This window comes from Rhea americana, unplaced genomic scaffold (assembly GCF_003343005.1).
Source record: "Rhea americana isolate MKP2758 unplaced genomic scaffold, rheAme1 scaffold_264, whole genome shotgun sequence".
Taxonomy (NCBI): domain Eukaryota; kingdom Metazoa; phylum Chordata; class Aves; order Rheiformes; family Rheidae; genus Rhea; species Rhea americana.
In genome coordinates this window covers 148678-169019 of record NW_028186384.1, presented here as the reverse complement: position 1 = coordinate 169019, position 20342 = coordinate 148678, and the positions used below count along the sequence as shown (strand labels likewise).

The following is a 20342-nucleotide window of genomic DNA, read 5'->3' as shown; positions in this document are numbered from 1 at the left end:
AGCTTTCTTTGTCRAGATATCTACTCTATAGATATGCAGGGGACACTGCTGCATTTTCCCTCTTCTTGCACAGCTCTCTCAGTATCTTGTTTTGCTGCATCTTTTACGCATGATGTTTTTTGAAACTTCCTCTGCTTGCTCCAGCCTTCTCTAAGCATTCAGTTTAGCTGTAGCACRTGCGCTGACCCTGGTCCTCAACTTGTTGTGTTGTTAACACATTTCATGACCCAAGTTGGTCATTTTAACTCCTTGACAGCTTCCTTTGTGCATTCATGCCTATATCCTGTACCCTTTCTCTGCAGATGGGATCTGTGTCACCAGTCTTCCTATGTGAGTATCCATCTAAGCTAACTAAGCTCCTAAGCTCCGTCCCCAGCCAGGGGAGAGAGATGCCTCCAAAAGACTAATAATCACATCCTAAGGCAGGAGGATAAGATAGCCACATCTCCCTCGGGGCAGATCGTCAAATCGGTTTCTGCTCACTACCAGAGACTGTGAATGCCACAGAAGTGTATTTCAAAGTAAATGCTGACCTTTTTATAATAAATCTAGACCCTTTGACTGTTGGCTTGCTTTCTGGAATTACCTTAGGCAGGTCCTACGGAAATACAGAAATAGTGCTTGGGTCTCCAGGGATATACAGACCACAGATTGGAAAATGTTACTGAGGGAGCCCAGACAGCTAGCCTAGGCTGGATGTCTTAATTTTAGATGTCTGATGTAAAGTAGGATGAATCCTGTGCTTGGAAAGATTTGGGGAAATATTTCTGTCTTATTTTATATTTGGAAAATACAAAGGTACATTGCTACTGCTTAAAAAAAACCCAATAACAACAACAATAATAGCAGCAATTACAGGTGGGTGCAATTTTCCTTATTTTTCAAGGGAAGCTGCTAGAAAAATTACTGCTGTGCTGATACTTGACAGGGACACTGATGCTAGTATCTGCTTGTTTCTGAAAAGTGCTACTGGATTTTTAATGACCATCCGCACTACAACCTTGATTTTGAATGTCATCCCAGCCTCCTCTGCCCTGGTACGTGGGTGTTCAAGTAGGTATGAATTAAAAAGCAGATGGAATTACTGGGGCTTTCGGTGGCTCCCAAGTTTTCCTTAAGGGCTCTTCACCCAAAAACTGACTCGAATGGTGCATGGTTTGTGTTACAGGTCACAGTCCTTGGTACTGTGGGTAGCAAGTTTACCCCTTCAGATAGAAGGACTCCAGCTAATGTGCCTCTGTCTGTAATGTAGAGAAGCTGCTTGGTCCAGAATTGGTTCCTAAGGTTTCTTGAGGAATTAGTACTTGACAGGTCATACCTTTCAGTTAACAAAAAGAAAAAAAAAAGTTCTGAGTTTTGCAAATGCATCTTTTTAGTTCTATATCCATTTTCTCCAGCTGGAAACATTCCACAGGCTTCTCTGTTGGAGCTGAATTTCTCTGTGCTTGGCATTTATGAGATGGTGATTTTGCTTTTGTAAATGGAGCGAAGTCTCATTTTTGAGTTATGAGTCAGTGAAACAAATCTATTTCTCTAGTTTTGAATGATTCTAATAGCACTCTGTTAAACCAGCAGGACTAGAAACAGCCAAAGTTTAAAATATGACAATTGCACTGAGTGTGATTCTCTTTGTGATCTCACATCTTTCCTTGCATTTAGAGTGGGTGGTATAGATGTAAACAGGTTTGGAAATGATCAGCAGGTCATTTCTTTAAGAGCAGTACCTTGCCTTGTGGCTTTTGGAGGTGCTCTGGGGTACATCCATAGACGAAATTGGTGGCAGGTGACAGAAGGATTTGCTAGATGAAATGTAGTATCTTCCTCAGTTACAAGAGGAATGTAGAAAGTTGAGAAACAGATGGCAGGGTTAAAATAGGACATTGCATCTCAAAGATGCTGCTGGAAAAGAGAGAAGTGAAGCGCCTGTTCTCACACTTTGCATTGTGTCTCATGGCAAAGCTAAAGTGGGCCCGTGCATTCCTTCAGCATCCYAACAGGGACAAGGCAGGCAAAAGCTTTTATTATTATTATTATTAGCGCATGTATTAAGGAAGAATCAACTCAAATGAGCGAGCAAACAAATAAAGCGAATGACAATCAAAGGTCTTAGCCTCAGGCTGCCTTTTAACATCTCTCAAGATTATTAGTGCTGATGTGTGATACAGGCATTTGTTACCACTTGAGAATATGAGCCAAAGTGCCAGGAGCCCTGCAGTTTGCACGAAAGCTTTCTTCTTGTGCTGCTTTCAGACAACTTTTTGCAGTGTTTTATGTGTTACCTAAGGCAAGTGAATAGGTTCTGTTTGAATATTTGAGTAATTTCAAACATAATTTTAGGCATGCAGTGCRACACGGCAGAGCTTGTGTGGATGCTACTGAGCAGAGCTGTCTCGCTGAAGCTGCTGTTGCAGAGGGGACTTGCTGCAGCAGCAGCAGGGAGCTAGATCAGACCTCGTGTGTTCCTGCTTTTGTCACCATCCTAGGCSAGCTACGATTTGGAGCCAGGAGGATGGAGTCGGGCACAGAGCAGGCTCAGGAGCAATGACTCAGAATGGCAGCCCCACAAATCCAGCTTAGCCGACAGCTGGCACCCTTGTTGCTGGTTTGCAGTGTGTGCACTGGTTATTTGACACATCTGAGGCATGCACAGGAGAACGAGAGTGTAGAGATGGGCAGGAATATCTGGGGGTGAGTGGTGACCCTACCATGCACCCAGGAGCCAAGTGCTCCTGTCTTAGGGCTGACGCTCGCTCCCTGGGTAGCACTCTGCTTTCAGCTCCTTCGTGTGCGAAGCAGCGGTGTTGCCTTTCCTGTTCCTCCTGGGCTTTGGTTAGGATCTGCCAGTGGGGTTGTTCCAGCTGGGGAGGGATTGGGTCCACCCGGAGAGGAGAGGAGACTCCTGCGGGGTGCAGCTGTAGGAGCCCAGTGGGTGCCCCTTGCACCATCTGCCTGCGGCCTTGCACCGCGCCAACCTGTCCATSTCGACATGCCTCTGGGCAAATCTCCTGCCTTTCTAGTGCCTTAGTTTCCCCATCTATCAATTAAGGAATGTTTTGAAGCCTTACTGATGAAAAACACAGGATGAGCTCAAGGGCATGGTATCAATCCTGCAATATCGTTCTTGTCTCTTGCTCTATCATGGTTTTGAGACAAAATCAACTCCATTTTTGTGGGCTACAGCTAGAAGTATATGGAAATAAATGAATTGTACTTGTACTCATTGAGAAATGTTCACATTTCGTTAATGCAGCATCTGATGAAACAAAACCCATGCTTAGGTGATGGGATGTATTTGACCTACAGTAGAATAACAGCCTTTCAGAAATGCATATTGAGTGTTTTGTAAGCATGGCACATCTGGCCTTAAAATTGATTTACACCTCAAAATAAAACATTGTTTTTGGTGATTTAGCATTGAGGGGGGTTTCAGTGATGTCCTTCTCCATGCACCATGGAGCACTTGCTCGTACCTACCGGGGAAGATCAGTATTTCATCACGTTGTGCTGGCAAAGAGCTAACACAGTTTCCTTGATCATTGCAGATGGGGCATGAGTCACCTAGTCCACCCCTTAAATCATAATGGGTTGACAAAACACTCCAGAATGGACTATACAGGACAATTCTTCACTGTCAGGAGAACAGATAAGATGGTCTAACATTTACAGTGCTATTTCATATTCTCTCCTCTGCAGACTCCGCCGGCTCTGCGCTTCAGCTGACAGGATAAAGTTGATAGCCCCTGAGAATCCAGAGTATCTTTGCTTTTAATCATAAAATTGTTTGTAGGTCTTTGATTAAACCTGTGAAAGCTGAGCTTACATTTGAGGCTCTTAAAAGCGGCACTGCTCCGCTTGCCCCCAAGTCAAGGGGAGCTTCAGGTGCTCCACACCCTTCAAGGCAGATCGTCGAGCCACGCGGCCAACGGCATGCTGGACTGAGCACTGATGCTTGCATAGATGAAGGTATGTGCTAGCATTAAAAAATGCTCAGAACAAGCATRGCTGGGGGTCAGAAGAGAGGCTCTCTGGGTTGTCCTCTGGAGCCTCATGTGTGCGAAGACTTTGGTCTCCTTGCCTTGGCTGGGTTTGCTACTGTGCAACATCTCTGGCCCATTTTTATGATACTTTTTTTGTTTCTGCAGATATAAATATAGCCTGGCGGTTGGTTGTTTGTATGTGTTTAGCAGAACAATCTGGCATGGTTGGTTTTATTGTGGCACCTAAGATTTTATTGCCCAGATCTGGTATTCACTTTTCTAATCTGCTTCACAGTGAGGTGAGGAGGAAAAAGGCTTTTACTGCTTAACTGCAATTCTTTCTTGCCACAGGACTTGATTTCTCTGTTCGCATCGCTCCTCGCTGAAGTGGTTATGTTTGTGCGACTCCGTGTTTCGCACTAAGTGGAATTAGTATCGCGTTCTGGCTCTGCTGTCCGCTCCCCTGTTACTCCAGTGCTGAGTCCCAGCTGAAGGGGCTTTCTGGGCTTCTGTTAGGTATCTTTCTCTGGCAGATTCATTATTCCATATTTTTATTTAATTACCTAGTTTTACAGCCCTTAGTATAAATCTCATTATCCATCTGTTACGCTGYGTTATGGCACTGCAGCTCGTGTCAGTCGCGTTCCAAAATATTAAGCTGCTTGACTTTGCCCTCTTGGAGCTCGCACCAGGCGGGCTTTTCTCGCCGAGGGCAGGAGTGGGGCCCACAGGGCTCTCGACGCCTCTCGACCCCAGCACCCTGTAGGAAGGACTCGTAACAAGCTGAGCTGCCTCTCGCCGCTGTCTGCAGCACCGAGACGCGGTCTGTAGCAAGACGTGATTTTTCGAGCTGTTGCCGATTTCCTTCTGGTGCTGTTCACGAGCTTCGGAGGCAAGTGACACTCCCTCAGGTTAAGCCACCCCAGGGTCACGTTAGTCCATCCAAATCCCCAAATCATTTGCTCGGCTCCAACTTGTTCTCTGCAATTCTTTTCTCCTCTTAGCAACAAATACTCAAAAACCTAATTGTTCAATAAAAATCCAGCTTGCAGCTATGTCATCCGTTATTTCCCGTTGAGCCACGCTGCTCGCGCAGGGGTGCTGCTCTTCGCCCGCTACTGTGCTGAGCGCCTGGCTTGGTAGAAAGTGAGAAGGCAGGATTGCATTGAAGTGGAGATTTTCATCTTCTCAGGGTTTTTTTTTAATGTCTCTCCTCTGCTCTGTGCTTTTGAACATCTAACATCTCTCTTATGCTTCACATCCTTGCTACGAAATTGTTGTATTGTGTTGCCTATCGAAACCTCATTTTCCTTTTGCCAGGTTTCCCCCTTCACCCCCACTTTCTCCTTTACTATATTTTGATCGGCACGACTATTTAGGGCTCCATTTTGCGAGGCAGTTTTTAATCTCCTTAGGCATAGCTCTGAAGGCCTTWCTCTAGGATAAACTTGGTTTTGAGATGATGCTCTGGATTTTTTAGGCCAGTTCTGCCAGAAGTTGACCTTGGTGTGGGCTTTGGGGGTGCGTGTGCTTCCTACCTATTCCTTTTAAATCTGATCAGTCAGACTTGGCCTTGTTTGGTTTGGTTTTTTATTTTTTAATATTTTAGAGCTGTAGCTTTATTATTACCCAGCCTGTCTTATATTCTGTGTGCAAATGACCCATCTCCTTTCCAATAAGGTGATATAATGGAAAGCCTCTGTGTTAAATAGATACTTCTGTAAGAGATTCAGCAACTGTGTTTAAGCATCATTTGCTTTCTGATATCCCAGGAGCAACCTGCTGCGATACCGTCCCAGGGATGGAGCTGGGGCAGGGAGGCTGCAGAATTGTGTGTGTTGAGTTGTGCCAGTTACCCAGTCCTGAGGAATCTTAAGAAGGAGGTTCATAAAGAGATGTAGCTAACTTGTGCTTACTCTGTGCACTTCACCTGCAAGGTCGTGGCTTTGGCATGGTCTGCAGGTGCTGCTCGACATTTTGGACCAGTGGCAAATTTACTCAYGCCGCAGGCAACGGGCACGGTTGTTGTGATGGGCCATGGAAATGACTCGAGAGCGCTCCTTGCACGTGGCTCAATTTGGTGAAGAGGCCGTTCCCACTTCTGCGGGTTGTGAGTGTAAGAGTTCCCTTTTGATGACAGGGCTCGTTGCACTGCCATGCAATCATTTCTGAGGGTAATATTTTCTGCTGTAGCCGGTATTTTGTTTAAGTGCAACCGGAAAGCGTATTCTATGCATAGTTCTCACTTGAGCTATTTTAATGCTTTTTTTTTTCTTAAACCTGTAATCTAAAATTCAACTATACAAGTGTTAACAAGCTGTTGATCATCCTGCATATTGTTTCTGCCCTTACTCAGAGAYGCAGATTTACAGCTACGTTCAAGGATGCTGGCATTATTGAATTGCAGTCAGGCCTTTAAATGCAGGTGTTCTGATGATCAGCTTTATCACCGTATCTCTTATGTGTCAGATAATTTTAACATCAGCATGCTTACAAGGCCTGTCAGAAATTCTCCAAATACAGAGGCTTCTCTGGAAAAGCTCCTGGTCTTTTGGGGTGTGAACCCACTTGTATTGCATCTGGTTTTCAGGGCTCTGAAAAATGCCATTTTCCAGGTGCCTTCGAAATTCCTACCCAGTTGTGAAAGTTTGAAAGGCACAAGGACCCGCACAAGGTTTGCAGTTGTTTTTGAGGACGCCTATAACACCATCCTAGACAGTGTTGTTTTCTTCAGTAGCAGATCTTTCTGGTGAACACTGGTGAGGGGGATGCAGGAGGGGAAGGACAAATTAAGCTGTGCTGCRTTGCTTGCCCGTTTCTGATCCGTAGGTTAGAGCACAAGCTGAATAGACTGTACTGAATTTTTTAGGCTGTTTCACAGATGTACAGGCTTTGATGGGAGGCTTTGATTTCCCATGCAGTGCTGCAGACCTCTGCTTCAGAAGAGAGAAGAGACCCATTAAAGCTTGTCTAGCCCTGTGGTTATTGTGCCTTTTCACCGGCACGCTGCCCTGGCATCAAAGCAGGGGCTCTATCCTTAACTTCCCGTGTACTGGGAAGTAATAGAGATGAGGTTACTTGCCTTCCTCCGTGCCCTGCTATGTGCTCCCCTRGCCCCTCCATGCTACGTGGTATTTTTTAATTTAAATCTAATTTTGCTGCTACATTACATTGCAAATTCTCAAGTTACTACAAGCTCTACTGTCGCCTCAGGGCTGTGTTGCTGCTTTTCAGTTTTCTCCTGGCCCTTGAATGTGTGGTCTCGAAAAAGTCCCTTAAAAGTCTCTCTTAAAAACTCTTGAGAACTCTAAACATCTCTCTCAAATTTTCACGTGTACTTTGGGTCATCCTAGGAGTCAGGCTGTGCAAGTTGATAGCACTCCAAAAACCTGTGTTTTAGAGTAGGCATAGCAGCCATGTGCTGCCAGCCAGGCTGGGCTGTGGTAGTTGACTGTGTTTCTAGTTGCCTATCTGAAGCATTCCTAAAATGATACGTAGGGACAAACCATATCAGTCCCATGAGCAGATCTGTAACAGGCAAATCACTTGCCAGAGCATGATCCAGGCTGTTAGTGACCCAGCAATGTGTGGGGAAGCTGCTTGGAGGCATCTGCAAATCATGCTCATGAAGTCACTTGTGCTTTGGGCAACCTCCACCATGATGGCCGACCATGCTGGCAGGTCCTCTAGTGGTTCATCCTGGGACTAAGGCCTTCCTGCTCTCACAAGCAGCTTTAGTGGAAGCAAAAAAGGAAGAAATGGAGCAGAGACATTCCTCGTCTGACGCAGCAGCTGGTGGAAGATGCTCATCCTCCTAGGCCATGTGCTGCCCCTGCACAAGATGCCATCTCTCTCCTTCACAGCCTGCCCCAGGCAGGACGCATGCCAGTCATAGGGCGTTCTTGCAACTTCCTGCATTTCAATTTTACTGTGTATTACCACTTACGGAGTTACACTATCGCTGATCGCAGTGCTTCAGCACTTGTTTTTATTACTTTTGCTTCCTTGTCCTTGTGCTATTGAGGTGTTCAGACAAGCAGTCCTTGACTGTAATAATCTCTGGCCCCATGTGGGAAGTTATAAGTCTAACGTGGTGAAATATAAACTGGCAGAAAATGGAGTATTCCCTTCTGCCATAGTGAGCTGCAGCGGACAGCTTAGGTGGTGGTTTTCTGTGCACTTCATCTCCCTTGCTTTTGTTTTTCCCTTCTTCACTGAAGGGCACAGTCACCCTTGTCCAGCTACAAACAGAAAAAATGTGCTGGGCTGATAAAATGGCACATTAAATTTATCCTAGGAAAAGCTACAATTCCAGGAGTTTAGAATAGAAACAGCAATAGAAAACATTATTCTTTGTCTTGTGGTCAAAGTGGCTTAGTGTGCTTGTGAAAGCATGGTGCAGAGTTCRGTGGCAGCTCCCATCATTGCCAGGTTAGTTTGTCTGTGGGGGTCCGTGTAAGAGATGAGAACCACCATGATGGCCCAACCTGGGGCCAATTGAAAGTGCAGAGAAGAGAAGTAGACCTTGGACTTCCCTGTGAAATAGCGCATCGTGTCCAAAGTCTTCATCRTAAAGGTCTAGTGGCCTATGTCCAGTGTTATTCAAAGGCCATCTCATGTTCTGGGATAGATGACCTTTGTCTCAAGTTTATGATTTTCTGCCCCAGCATAAAACCTATTTTAAMAAGGGACAGAGCTTTCTTAGGAGCTTCTCAGAGACTGTGGTATGGACACCTGCAGGTAGGAACTATTCCTGCCAGTCTCTCTGAGTTCTTCACCCCTGCTTAGTGCATCTTGTCCAGCATGAACACCAGCATGCCCATCAGCCCCAGTCCCAAACTCTATCTCAGGACCGGACCGCCCTGGGAGGAGATGTGGTGTGGCCCTGTGGTCAATGCTCCTCTTTGCACTTCCATCTTGCCAGGGCACTCTGGGGTTGTGTTTAGCACATGTGAGTGCCCTAAGTTTGAGAAGCTGCTTGAACCCGAGTGCAACATTGTATTGAGTCCCCCTGCTTTTGTGGCTGTTCCTCACCCAGATTTGAGGCTGGTAAACCTCTTCAGCTCAGTGCGCCCAGATCTCCGCTGTCACGGTAGTGTTGCTGGAGGAAAGGGAGGTGCCATTRAAGGCTGTGTTTGGTCTCTGTACCAACCTCCGAGTTTCATTTCAGCAAACTCCCTTGCCGATGCCAGCATCCCTTTATCTGTTAACAGATTAGCACAGGTTGAATTTCCTATGATTGTAGTCCACAGTCTGTCTTGTTATATTTATTTTGTCCAGGCTGCTTTTCCCTGGGCTTGACAGTGCAATTTGTACAGATCTGTGCTGAGTTTTCAAAACCCTTAAATGAGCTTTTTGTTAGAGTGTGAACAGGGCTATTGATAGTAGAGATATTAAACAATAGAAACCTTGAAGAGTGAGTGCACACCTTCCATCCAGGAAAACTTCCTAACCTCTGTAGATTCACCTTACCAAAGCTCCATGGTTCAGAGATTTTAATTAGACCTRATACTCCAGGTGACCAGTGAAGCATTAAAAGGCATACGAATTTTTCAGTTAGAWTCCTTGCTGTGGATATTTTATTATTTATTTGAGATAGGTGTGACAAAAGAACTTCAGTATTTCAAACTTAATATTTTGCTTGAATGGCAGTAAGAGATCTCCAGCAAAAGAGATTCTCTTTGCAGTGCGGTTATAATCAGAAAAGTGCCTGTCTGCAAGCTTGTTCTGTATTTACTCTGGTCTCCCTTGTCCACAGTGACTTTCAAGTGAAATCTGATAAGATTTTCAGGTGAGAAGTTGAATTTTCTTAGTGTCAGAGCTGCAAACTCTAATGTGGCGTGTGAAAACGCAGCTCTGCTCTCCTCAACTCTCTTATTCTCACTGGTAACAGAGCCGCAGTGCTTAAAACGGAGCTGACAGCGTTGCTGCTGATGTGCCAGGCAGAACCTGACATTTGCCGTTGTGACGTTTGCTGCTGCTGCTAGAAAAGCTCAAAGCAGAAACAAACAAAACCAAACCGTACACATAGAAAGGTAGAGACCAAAGCTGTCACTGCTGCAAAAACCAAGCTGGAGAAACGGTGCTTCCTCCTGCCTGCTTTGCAGCAGAGCCTGTCCCAGCAGGTGGGCTTTCGTCTGTGCATCTCCCGTAGCTGCTAGATGCGTTTTGGAGATGCATGGGGCTCTCGTTGTGGTCCCGGAGGCAGTGTTCGTGCTGGCGTCTGGAGATAAAGGTTTCGTGCTGCTGTGGCACTGGTACGTGCAAGAGGGCTCAGTGGTGTGCAGGTACTGGGTCTTCACAAATCACTGTGGACATTGCTGAGGGCACCTGTAGTGACTTTGAGACGCGTACTGCTTCTCACCGTTGCAYCTCCTTGCTACGTTCTGTTTTTTTGCGTCTCTGGACTGCCTAAGAAGTGTAATCACAATAGTCATGAATATGTCTGCTGTCTAAATCTCTCTGGATAGAAAGGAGATGCAGGATTCATTCTCTTCTGTGAKGTAGATAGCACCCATCTCCGACTCCCTTGAGGTGAGCATCACACGTGGTACCTTTCAGTCTTCCGGGATGCGTTAGAGAAGCTTCAGGCCAAGCCCYGATGCTCTGGAAGGTATTTTTCTTTTTTGTCTGTCCCATAGCAGTACTCTTACTATCCCTGCCCCGGGAAAGTGAGGGAAGTTGCTCAGGCTGGATGGTTCAGCATGATGCCCCTTAGCTGAAGTACTGTCCCTGTGYATTACCCTTCCTGGTGAGATTGTGGCTGTTTCTGTGGCTAAGATCGTCTCTGGAGCTGAGAGCAGTTGTTTCCAAAGCAGCTGTTTTKATTTAGGGGAAACAATCTGCCTTGAGTCCAGAGGCTGCATGTTCCTGAGGGCAGCTGATGTTTTGGGGAGTGATCCCGTTTTTTCTGACMGTCTTCCTTTGGGCCAACAGCTAAGCAATCAGGAAGCCCGAGGTTGATTTAACTTTGTGTACAGGATTAGCAGCAAATGGTTTCCTTCTAGACATAAAAAGGGATACTAATAAAGGCAGGTTTTTTTAAATTACATAATTTGTGCATTAAAAATAATGTGCAAAATCTGACTGTTGGCGGAGGGAAGCAATGAACTGAAAGCCAGAAGCCCGTTGCGGTGCTTTCGGCCTTGCAGCCAGCACGCTGCCTTCCCTGGCCCCTTCGCAGCATCTGTGTAGTTCAGTCGCGGCGTAGCTGTCAGCCTTGAGCCAGGCTGGTCCTCCCCGGCTGGCGCGACACTTCAATGCGTAGGCAGAAAGTCTGGGTGCTAACCCTCCTCCTGCAGCCCTCCTCCTTCCGTGTTCAGGCCCTGCGTGGTGGCTTCGCCCTGCGAGCCAAAGGGCGTGTTATTCCTTGGAAACGGAGCAATCGCCCTGCCAGCTTTGCCCCCCGAGTCCTCCCGTCTCCCCTCCGTTTCCTCCCTAGCTTGRCACGCTGAGTGCAACACAGGGAGCTGGATCTCCCATCCCTGTTCTCCGCGCGCCGCGGGGCTGTTCCTGCCTCGCGCTGCGGCTCGGCCGTGGAGATCCGGCCTGTTATTAAGCGAGTGCCTGAGTAACGCAGCAATCAGAGGAGGGAGGAGGAATCAAAGGGAAGCGTTAGGAGGTGGCTTGCAATGATCCTTGTTTTTCTGCCTCGAGGTCAGCCCGCTAATTACAGCGCGGGAGTCAGCGCACCCACCGGATCTGCTGCCTCCAAGCTGCCGTCTCCTCCTAATGGCGCAGGAAACAGAGCCCTGGTGGAGGCGGCTGCTGCCCTCCCTGCACAGGCAACGGGAGAGGTTGCCTGGCACCTCGACTGACACGGATAAGCTTGGTGTTTAGCTACGTTTTTGTGAGCTAATATTAAGCCATCGGTTTAATTCAAAGCTGCTCCCTGCCCGAGTCCATTTGTCTTACGTATTTTTTTATGACCTGTCTGCCTGTCTGTCTGTCTTCTGATATGATTCTTGGCATTGGCTGCTCCAGCAGCTTGCTGGTAATAGTAACAGCTCTCGGTGTTTTACTGTAGCAGTGACCTTTGGCTAACCTCAGTGCAATAGTTACTTCCAAGGTAGGCGAAGGCTGAAGACCTGGAGCTCTTCTTCAGAGCCTGAGAGCCCAGCAGCAAGGATGAAGACAGCTGGTGTGGTGGGGTCTGAATGCAAAGCTCAATCTTGGCTTCAGCCTTGCCAAAGAGGCAACATACAGCATGTAGCGTCTCTCCCACCTTCAAAATGCGCTAGAAGGGCCTTTGCAAAGGGTCTGAGAGGCCGAGCAGCCGCTGCTGGGGCAGCCAGTGCCCAGGTGCAGCTTGAATTGGGAGGAAAAAGCTTGTTTTCAGATGCATAGAGGGATAGAGTAGCAGCTCCGTCTGTTTATGTCAAGTGGTATTTTACTCTTTGTATTTCATTGAGTGGTTGCTGAAAATCTCCCAACGAGCCCAGGGTGGCTAAACCCTTCCTGGACCTTAAAGGAGGCCCTGACTGCCCACTTTTCTGACTTATGAGCAATACAAGCTCAGTATATTGAGTGGCAAAAACATGGCTTTAGGACCCAGCTGGCCAGAAGTACTGTTGCCCAGGAAAAGCTTGTACCAGTGCTGCCAGGAGCTGGCCCCAGCATCCTTGCTTGGCTGCGAGCTTGCCACTGACCTGCAGCAAGGAGGGATGCATAGGCCATGGTCTTGCAGAGCCCTTCTGCTTCTTATGCTAGGATCTGACTGCATATAGATTTTCTACAAGCTATGCTAAGCTAGTAMAAGAACCACGGAGCCCTAGGAGCTCTTCAGTGAAGGCAGCAGAGGTCTCAGAGGCAGCAAACTGGGCGTTAAAAGAGATCCAGGGGGTCATCAATCCTCTCTCCATTACTGGCCTCACCCTGACCAAATCTGCCCTGTGCCCTGTCTGATGGAGTTGCTTTGCCTGGAGTCCCTGTCTCCTTGGAGCACTTGCAGGAGAGCAGGTCTTACGTCAGCTCCTTGCCAGCAGTAAGTGTAGCTCCCTTAACATCGGCCGTGAGAGTGGACATCCCTGCACAATGCCAGCGCCGGAGGTCTGTGCTGAGGACTAGCAACAGCATTAGCTGGCCCTGAGAACCTGAGGTGGCCTTTCCCATCCACATTAGCCCAGTTCTTTCAGAGGGATGAATTTAGCCATTTGTAGTTCTTGAAGAAAAATGCTTGATGTGAGAGGTGTGTGGGTGGTGAGACCACGCATAATTTGTGATTCAGAGGCTTTGGGGACAAACAGGTCCTTCCTCCAGGTGAGTTGAAAGACTGATGCTGTAGCGTAGGCAGTGCAATGGCAGAGGAGTGTTTAAATAAATCAGCACGTTAACCGAAAGTGAGGAACACAAGAGAGGTGGAAAGTGAGAACTGAAAGAAAAGGCCGTTAAGGAATAAAGGCAGCATAAAACGAAAAGATTAATGGAGCAATTGCTGCGAGGGCAATGCAAGTGAGGGCAAGGAGAGGAAGCCTAGTGGAGTTGACACCTGTGGCCGAGGGAAGATGCTTGCAAGCAAGAGAGGGTTGACTGGACGGCCTGGCGTACCCTTCCCAAGCCGCGTTGCCGTCACTTCAGGTTACATCAATTGCATCTCGTTTTCTGTGTGCCGCTGGTTACACTGATCTCCTCGGCCCCTATCTGTCTGTCTGTAGGTGGCTGCAGAGCTGAGATGTTTGCTGTGCCTCCAAACGGGGCAGCGCACCTCACGAGCCGCGGTGGTGAGCGTGTTTCTGCGCTGCTGGAAAGCGCGGTGCTGCAGGTCCCCTTTCACCTCAGCACTGCTGCCTTCTTCGACAGGAGCGTGGGAGAAGGTTGCTGGTGTCTAGTGGGCCAAACACTGCACGTCTTAGTGGTAGCTCCATGGGAGCTGAGTGTCTGCTTCTTCCTTAGCAGAGCGATCCGGGGTAAGGGCTGCCAGCTCCACGGGGCTGGGGAGATGCACAGGCAGGGTGGCAGCGGGGCTTTGGTCCCTGCAACTCGCATGGGCTGAATTCTTGGTGGCAGGATGGTAGGCACGTGCCCGCACAGCATGGGCACTCTTCTGCAGCCCCAGGCTGTGCCCAGGTGAAGCTGGGAGCCTGCTCCAGGGATTGGGCTCTATTTTACCCCATGTCTTCTATGTTTCTCATTAGTGTCCACTGCCGGTTGTTGGCCCAGGCAGACCAGTCGTCTGTCCCACAGTGGCATATTTACATGCATTTTTTGACATAGATTTTGTTATTTTTCTGCAGCAACCCCAAAGTCCAGATAGAAGCAATCGAGGGAGGTGCGCTACAGAAGCTCCTGGTTATTTTGGCTACAGAACAACCCCTGGCTGTCAAGAAGAAGGTAAGTGGGCAAAGATGCATATACCTTGTTTCCTTCCTGTGGCACCTCTGGGTAAAGCCGTTTCTGTGCTGGACTAAATGCAAATGTTCCTCGTGGTGCAGTAGCTTGCAGATGCATTTGCCCTGAAAGCATTACTGGATCCGTGTGACTCGTGCCCTGTGCGGGTTGGGTTTGGCTYGTCCAGTGCACGCTGCTGTCACATGGTTGCAGGAGAGCGACGGTGAGGCCCAGGCCACCCCCTGTTGCTCAGATTCCCTTGCCGACTGGTGTCTCCTGGCACTGTGGTCTTGTCCTAATTGCAAGGAAAGCAGAGCTCGCAGAGCAGCACTGAAACCCCTTGGGTGACAGCGCTTGATGCTGCCGAGTGTCTGGGAGGAAAGGCGGGGATGCCGGCAGCAGGCATAAAGATCAGAGACTAACCGACATAGAAGCTGACGTTTGGAAGGAGATAATTGCTGTAGCCAGCCCGCCGCCCTGCCTCTGGCGCTGGCCAACAGCGGAGGCTTTAGAGCAAGACGAAAAACTTGGAGAGCCCCTAGCTAAATGTGCAGCGCTGTCTGTTGGGGTAGGGGGAGTCCTCGCTGCCTCCCTCCCGCATCAGTGTACTCCCTGGAGCATGAGATCTAATTACCCTGGCTTTAGCATGCAATGCTGCAACTATTTATTGGCCATAAAATTATCTAGCTTCTTCTAAAAATGCAGCCCCAGCATTTAACACAGTGACCTTTGGCGAGAGGGAATGCTGCAGGGTAAGAGAGCTAGCAGCTCCTTTTATTCGTCTTTAACACACCTGCCATTAGGGAAGCAGTGATGTGCTGCTGAAACTTTGGCCAGGAGCTCCCACAAAGACGTGTCTCTTTTTTCTGTACTAAAAGTCCTTGACCTGGTGGCGGGAGAAGGAGAGATTGAGGAATTGCTATGCGAGGAAGTGCTTCCTTGATGTCTGGGTGGGAGGAAGGCCCTGCCAGAAAAATGCACTACAGGAAGCTCTGTGCTCAGAAACTCATCCCGAGAACACCCTTGTCTTGGTCCAGCGCTGGGTTTGGAGTGGGAAGGGCGGCTGGGAGTGCAGGCTCCCTCGGCAACTTCACTTGAAACCCTTGTGGTGGCTGTGGTCTGATTGCTTGCAGAGAACCTGAAATGATGGGGCCCACTGGCACAGCTAGAGAACAGGAGTCACCTCCCCACCGGGAAGGGGCTGAGTTCAGCATCCTCTGCATTTGCACGTGGTCTTACTAGGGCCCCCGAGAGCTGTAACCCACTTTTCCAGCATGGAGTGGGGTAAAGAGGCCCAAAGTGTGCTTCTTCACAGCACTGTCCTTTGGCCTGTGGGAAAAAGGAGATGGCAACATCCACTGATTGGCCATAGACAACTCAAAAGATGTAGAATAGAAACAAATTGAACTGGGGGAAAAATTGCTGTCAGTTCGGATGTGTCCATAAAGAACGCAGGAAGCGCAACCCACCTTCGTGCATGGAGGAGTCAGTTCAGATTGTCAGCAGGCCAGAGATGAGTGTCCCGGCCCTGCCTCGGCAAGAGCCTTGCCCAAAGGGCAGACTATCAGCCCGGGCACCTCGCTCAGCTCTTAACGCATCACTTCTAGGACCCGTGTTTGTCAGGCAGGCGAGTGGAAAAATCAGTCAGCTGGCCCCTAATTGCCTCCTYAGTGTCAACCCTGTGCCTTCAAAAGCCTAAAAGGCAAGTTCTCCAGTTACCCAGATCATCTGAAGGGGAAAGGGCTCTGCTGAGCAGTGCCAGACCCACCCCCCCTTCACCTTGGTCTGGCCTGGCCCATCACTGGGGTCAGTACTGGGGACTGAATGGGAGAGCTGCAAGGGGAGATGTTTGCCTGAGTTCAGTCCGAGTGGTGGCCATGAGCCGCTGTAGGTTATTATTTTAGTCAGTGTATTGAGCGTGAAGAAGTTTGGGTAGAAGCCACCAAGGGGAGCTCACATGAAGGTGGCAAACCGCCCCATAGCCCGTGCTGAGCAGGAACCTGCACAGTGAGCACAGGGTAGGTCTGCTTGTAGGCTGGGCCCGTGGCTGGTCCGAGCAGTCTCACAGTGCTGGGAAGGGCAGGGGGCCCCCATCCCCAAAGCCAGCGGAAGTCATGCTGCTCCGTGTCCCTACCAACTAACCTGAGCTCCATGAAAACAGTATTTGACTGGTTACAGACCGGCACAGAAGGGCCTGAGGTACTGACAGACCTTTCTTCTCACCAGGCTCTTTTTGCCCTGTCCTCCATGCTGAGACACTTCCCCTACGCCCAGCAGCAGTTCCTCAAGCTTGGAGGCCTTCAGGTCCTCAGGAACCTCTTCAGGGAGAAAGGCATGGAGGCCCTCTACATCCGTGTGGTGACACTCCTCTACGACCTCATCATGGAGAAGGTAAGGAGCGAGCCGTGCCGGCACCGATCTGCACACTTCCGCCTCCATCGCAGCCAGGGCCCGAGGGGCAGTCAAGCCTCTGGAGGAACCCCAAGAAGGACCAGTCCCTGCAGTTCAGATCAGGGTGCTGCGCAGCTCCCAGCGCCTTGTCCACCACTGCTTGCTGGCAGAGTGGCTGGGAGAGCCTAGAATTAGCTTGAACTTTGGGTTTTCATTAAACCAATGTTTCCATTTCTATCCTAAAATGTTTTTTTTTTTTTTTTTAAAAAAAAAAGTGAGTAGGAAAAATAGGAGGTGGACCTGCTGTCAGCTTGGTTTCACCATCCAGCTGTCGTGAAATGCAGACTGTTAACAAACTGTCTAGAGACAAATATCTGTGATCCTGCCTGTTTTAGAGCACCATTGCCTATCTGCTAGTCTTACGTTGGAGGCAAGCCCGCAGCTTTAACTGTTTTATTTTAGAATACCTTTGATTACTGCTGTAAATGTCAGCTTAAAAATTCTGTTTCCTTGCCACTGTTTGTTATTTAGTTTGTGCATTTCTCTGACTCCAGAGAATGGGAATTAAATCCACTTTTAGTCTTGTTTATAGCCAATTTGTCCTGCAGATTATTTCGGCTATAATACTTGGATTTCAAGGCACCATAGAGAAATGCCTATGTTTAAAACAGTTGTTTTGCAGGAAATTTTGCAAAGGTGTGAGTTATTTCGCTTAGTCTGAAATTTTATCGGATGTTGGCTCTAACATACAACGAACCTGTTTGTCTAGCTGCACCAAAAGGGAACGTGCCTGGGCCTTTTATCATAACAGTTTTCATTTACTCATGTTCCACATTTTACTGTTGTACCTCTAGCAGTCCCATCTGTTCCCAGCTTCATTCTAACTGGAGGCAATCTGCAGACCCTACAGATTCTCAGTTTTATGTTAAAACAATGATTTTCACTGCCCTTCTGATTGCAGAAGCCACCTCCCAGCATATAAATCACAGCGTGCTCTCTTTCTGAGTCCGCACAGAAAATATGGAGAAAGCTCAGTACCTGGGGAGCTGCAGGGCTGGTCTGGATGAGGTGGGCAGATTTGGGGTGGGCTGAGTGAAAGTCAAACAGTCTGTTTTTAAAAGCATAGACAACCATTGGGCTTGGCTAGAGCCAGCTCTCTGGACTGAAGTGCAAAGAACAGTGATTTGGAGCAGGTTTTTCTGCCTCATTCTTTCCCTTTTACCCCAAATACTACATACAGCTAGTATCCAAAAGGGAGTTTTGCAGGTAGCCTTCCTGGGGGACTGGGAGAGGGCAGGTATCACCGGAGTTGTTCCTGCTCTTCTCCCTATGTCCAGTAAATCAGCAGGACAGTGTAGTAGGATGAAGCTCCTGGCAGCAGCTGCTCAAGGGACCAGCAGAAGACAGTTGCCAAGCTGAGCTGGGCTCTTAAGTAAAGGTCGGAGAAAACATCATGGGAGTCCTCGGGGGCCCAAACGGCCCTTGGAGGCAGATGTTGTCCGTGAGCTAACTCCTCGCAGCGGGCTCCTTGGCACGCTCACCGCCAACTGCCTTTGCTTTGCACCGCAGCTCCAGATTTGTGCTCGTCAGCCCTGCTGAAGCCCTGGTCTTCCCTTAATGATAATGCTGAAGCAAGCTGGCTGTTAGTATTCAGAGCTAATTAATGAAGCACATACATAGCAATTATCACTGGGGGCCACCAGCCAAGCTGGGAGGAATACTCTGTAAGGAAGTGGAGCCTCGATGGGGAATTTGATGCTGTCAGCAGCAGCTCCTCCACCTAAGCTGCAAAGGGCATGTGGGGTTGTGTTTCCTGCTGTGCCATGGTAGGAGGTTTTTCCTCCTGGTAAAGACCTCTCCTCACCTTGCCCCACCAGCACTGCTGCAATCGGGCGTTTCTCTCTAGCGCGGGAGCCAGCCAGCACTGAGCAGCCTGGTCCTTGTAGACCCATCTCTGCTCTATGCACCATCCGCACTGCCCCAGTGCAGCAACTCCCAGCAGCTGCGGAACCAGGGTGAATCGCCAAGCAACTGCCTGGAGTAAGAGCAATGCAAGGAACTGACTTCGGGGCAACTTTTCCTGCACGTCTCTCTCAATAGGAGGCGGGTGTTGAACTTCCCAGGATCTGCAGGAGTGTCTCTCTCTGTTGCTATCAGAGCTTGTCTTTAGACAGCTACGGCGTGGATCAGTGCATCTAGTTTGGCTCCCCTTCTCTGTGTTCCTTTGTCCTCAGTCAGGATAATGTCACTTCCCACAGATGCTGCTGGAGGACTCTCAGAACGGAGATCAACTGGAAGAGAAAATTCAGCAGTACCAGCAAGTCAAGCTGGTGCCAGCGGTGGTCGAGCAGGACTGGTGCGTGATCGTTTCCAACCTCTTGGCCATGCCGGAGCATGACACGCGAGAGAAGGTCCTCAAGACGGTGAGTGTGCTGATGGCCTTCTGCAAGGAGCGCTACCAGGGCGACCAGACCCTCGGCACCACGCTCAGCCTGCTGCGCAGGGAGTACGAAGAGCTGGCAGCAGAGGAGCAAAGGGAAGGTGACAAAGATGGCTATTTCAAGGAACTCCTTGGCTCTGTAAATACCATCATTCAGGAATTAAGATCAAAATAGCTGTCATTTCACTTAAATTTTAAGTAATTCAAGACAGCAGCATGAATTTTGATGGCACATGTGTAAATGCACTTTTGAATAAACTGCTGGACTACATGGTATCTCTCCAGCATGCAAGTGTCCCAATAGCTTTGTTATTAAAACACAAGTATTTCGGGGCATATTTTCCTTTGCATGAAGAACTTCTGGGTAAATAGAGGCGTTAGAAATACAGAGGTAGAGTTTCAGGTTACACTGTCATCCTTCAGCCTGGCTAACGAATGCAAATGGCTGAATGTTTTCAATCCATCTGGAGAAACATAGAGATTCATGGGGGTGAGAAGGACTGAGAGGTTTGTGATTGTCCTTGTGCAGCTCTGACCTGTTTTCCTAGGGACAATCTGCAGAACAACTGTAATCTTTTACTTCCTTCTATATAACGTATCTTAGCACTCGAAAGGTGCAGTTTGCTTTAGGCACCTTCTGGAGGTCTCTAGTCCAGCCTTCACTCAGAGCAAGGCTCTCCCTCCAACAGGTCAGCATGGTTTTGTGCAGCTGAGTTTTGACCACCTTGGGGAAGCTCAGCTCTACCACCCCCTTGTTTGCTAGGACCCACTCCATCGTGGCAGCTGCCTCGTAGGCCGTCCCCAGCCTGCACCAGGCACCAGCTTCTCCATCGTGGAGTGCAAGAACCACGATGTGCAGCTTTCCATAGGCAACYGCTCGCAAGCGCGTTACCGCCGCTGCATACGCAGTTCTGCAAAGCGCGATGCACGTGCAAAAATAATCACTGCGTCTGCCTCAAGCTCAGAGTGGAGCTGTGGGCTGGCGACTGGTGCCAGGCTGGTGGCCGCCGGTGCCCGCTGCAAGCCGGGAATGAGACTTACAGTGCCGTGGATGCGTAGTAGTGAGTCAAGAGCTACGGTCAAATAGTACGTGTGTGTCCCTCTCTTAACATGCCCTGCTTCCCTGCACGGGGAAGAACCCATTACTTATAATTTCTGCATTCAGTTTCAAAATTGCTTTCTGGCAATAGCAGGTTTTTCCATCGCTG

The 20342-nt window shown here is 48.7% G+C and overlaps 1 protein-coding gene across 6 annotated transcripts in view; it reads left to right on the top strand.

Moving 5' to 3' along the window:
• The window catches only part of SIL1 (SIL1 nucleotide exchange factor), a 113877-nt gene extending 94451 nt beyond the window's left edge, over nucleotides 1-19426 (top strand). For all 6 annotated transcript variants that reach the window (XM_085307774.1, XM_085307777.1, XM_085307775.1 and 3 more), the window contains 3 exons: nucleotides 14210-14306; nucleotides 16530-16694; nucleotides 18953-19426. In XM_085307774.1, the coding sequence (XP_085163900.1) occupies nucleotides 14210-14306; nucleotides 16530-16694; nucleotides 18953-19309 (619 nt within the window). In that variant the 3' untranslated portion in view covers nucleotides 19310-19426. The remainder of the gene's footprint in view (nucleotides 1-14209; nucleotides 14307-16529; nucleotides 16695-18952) is intronic.
• Nucleotides 19427-20342: the final 916 nt, after the last annotated feature.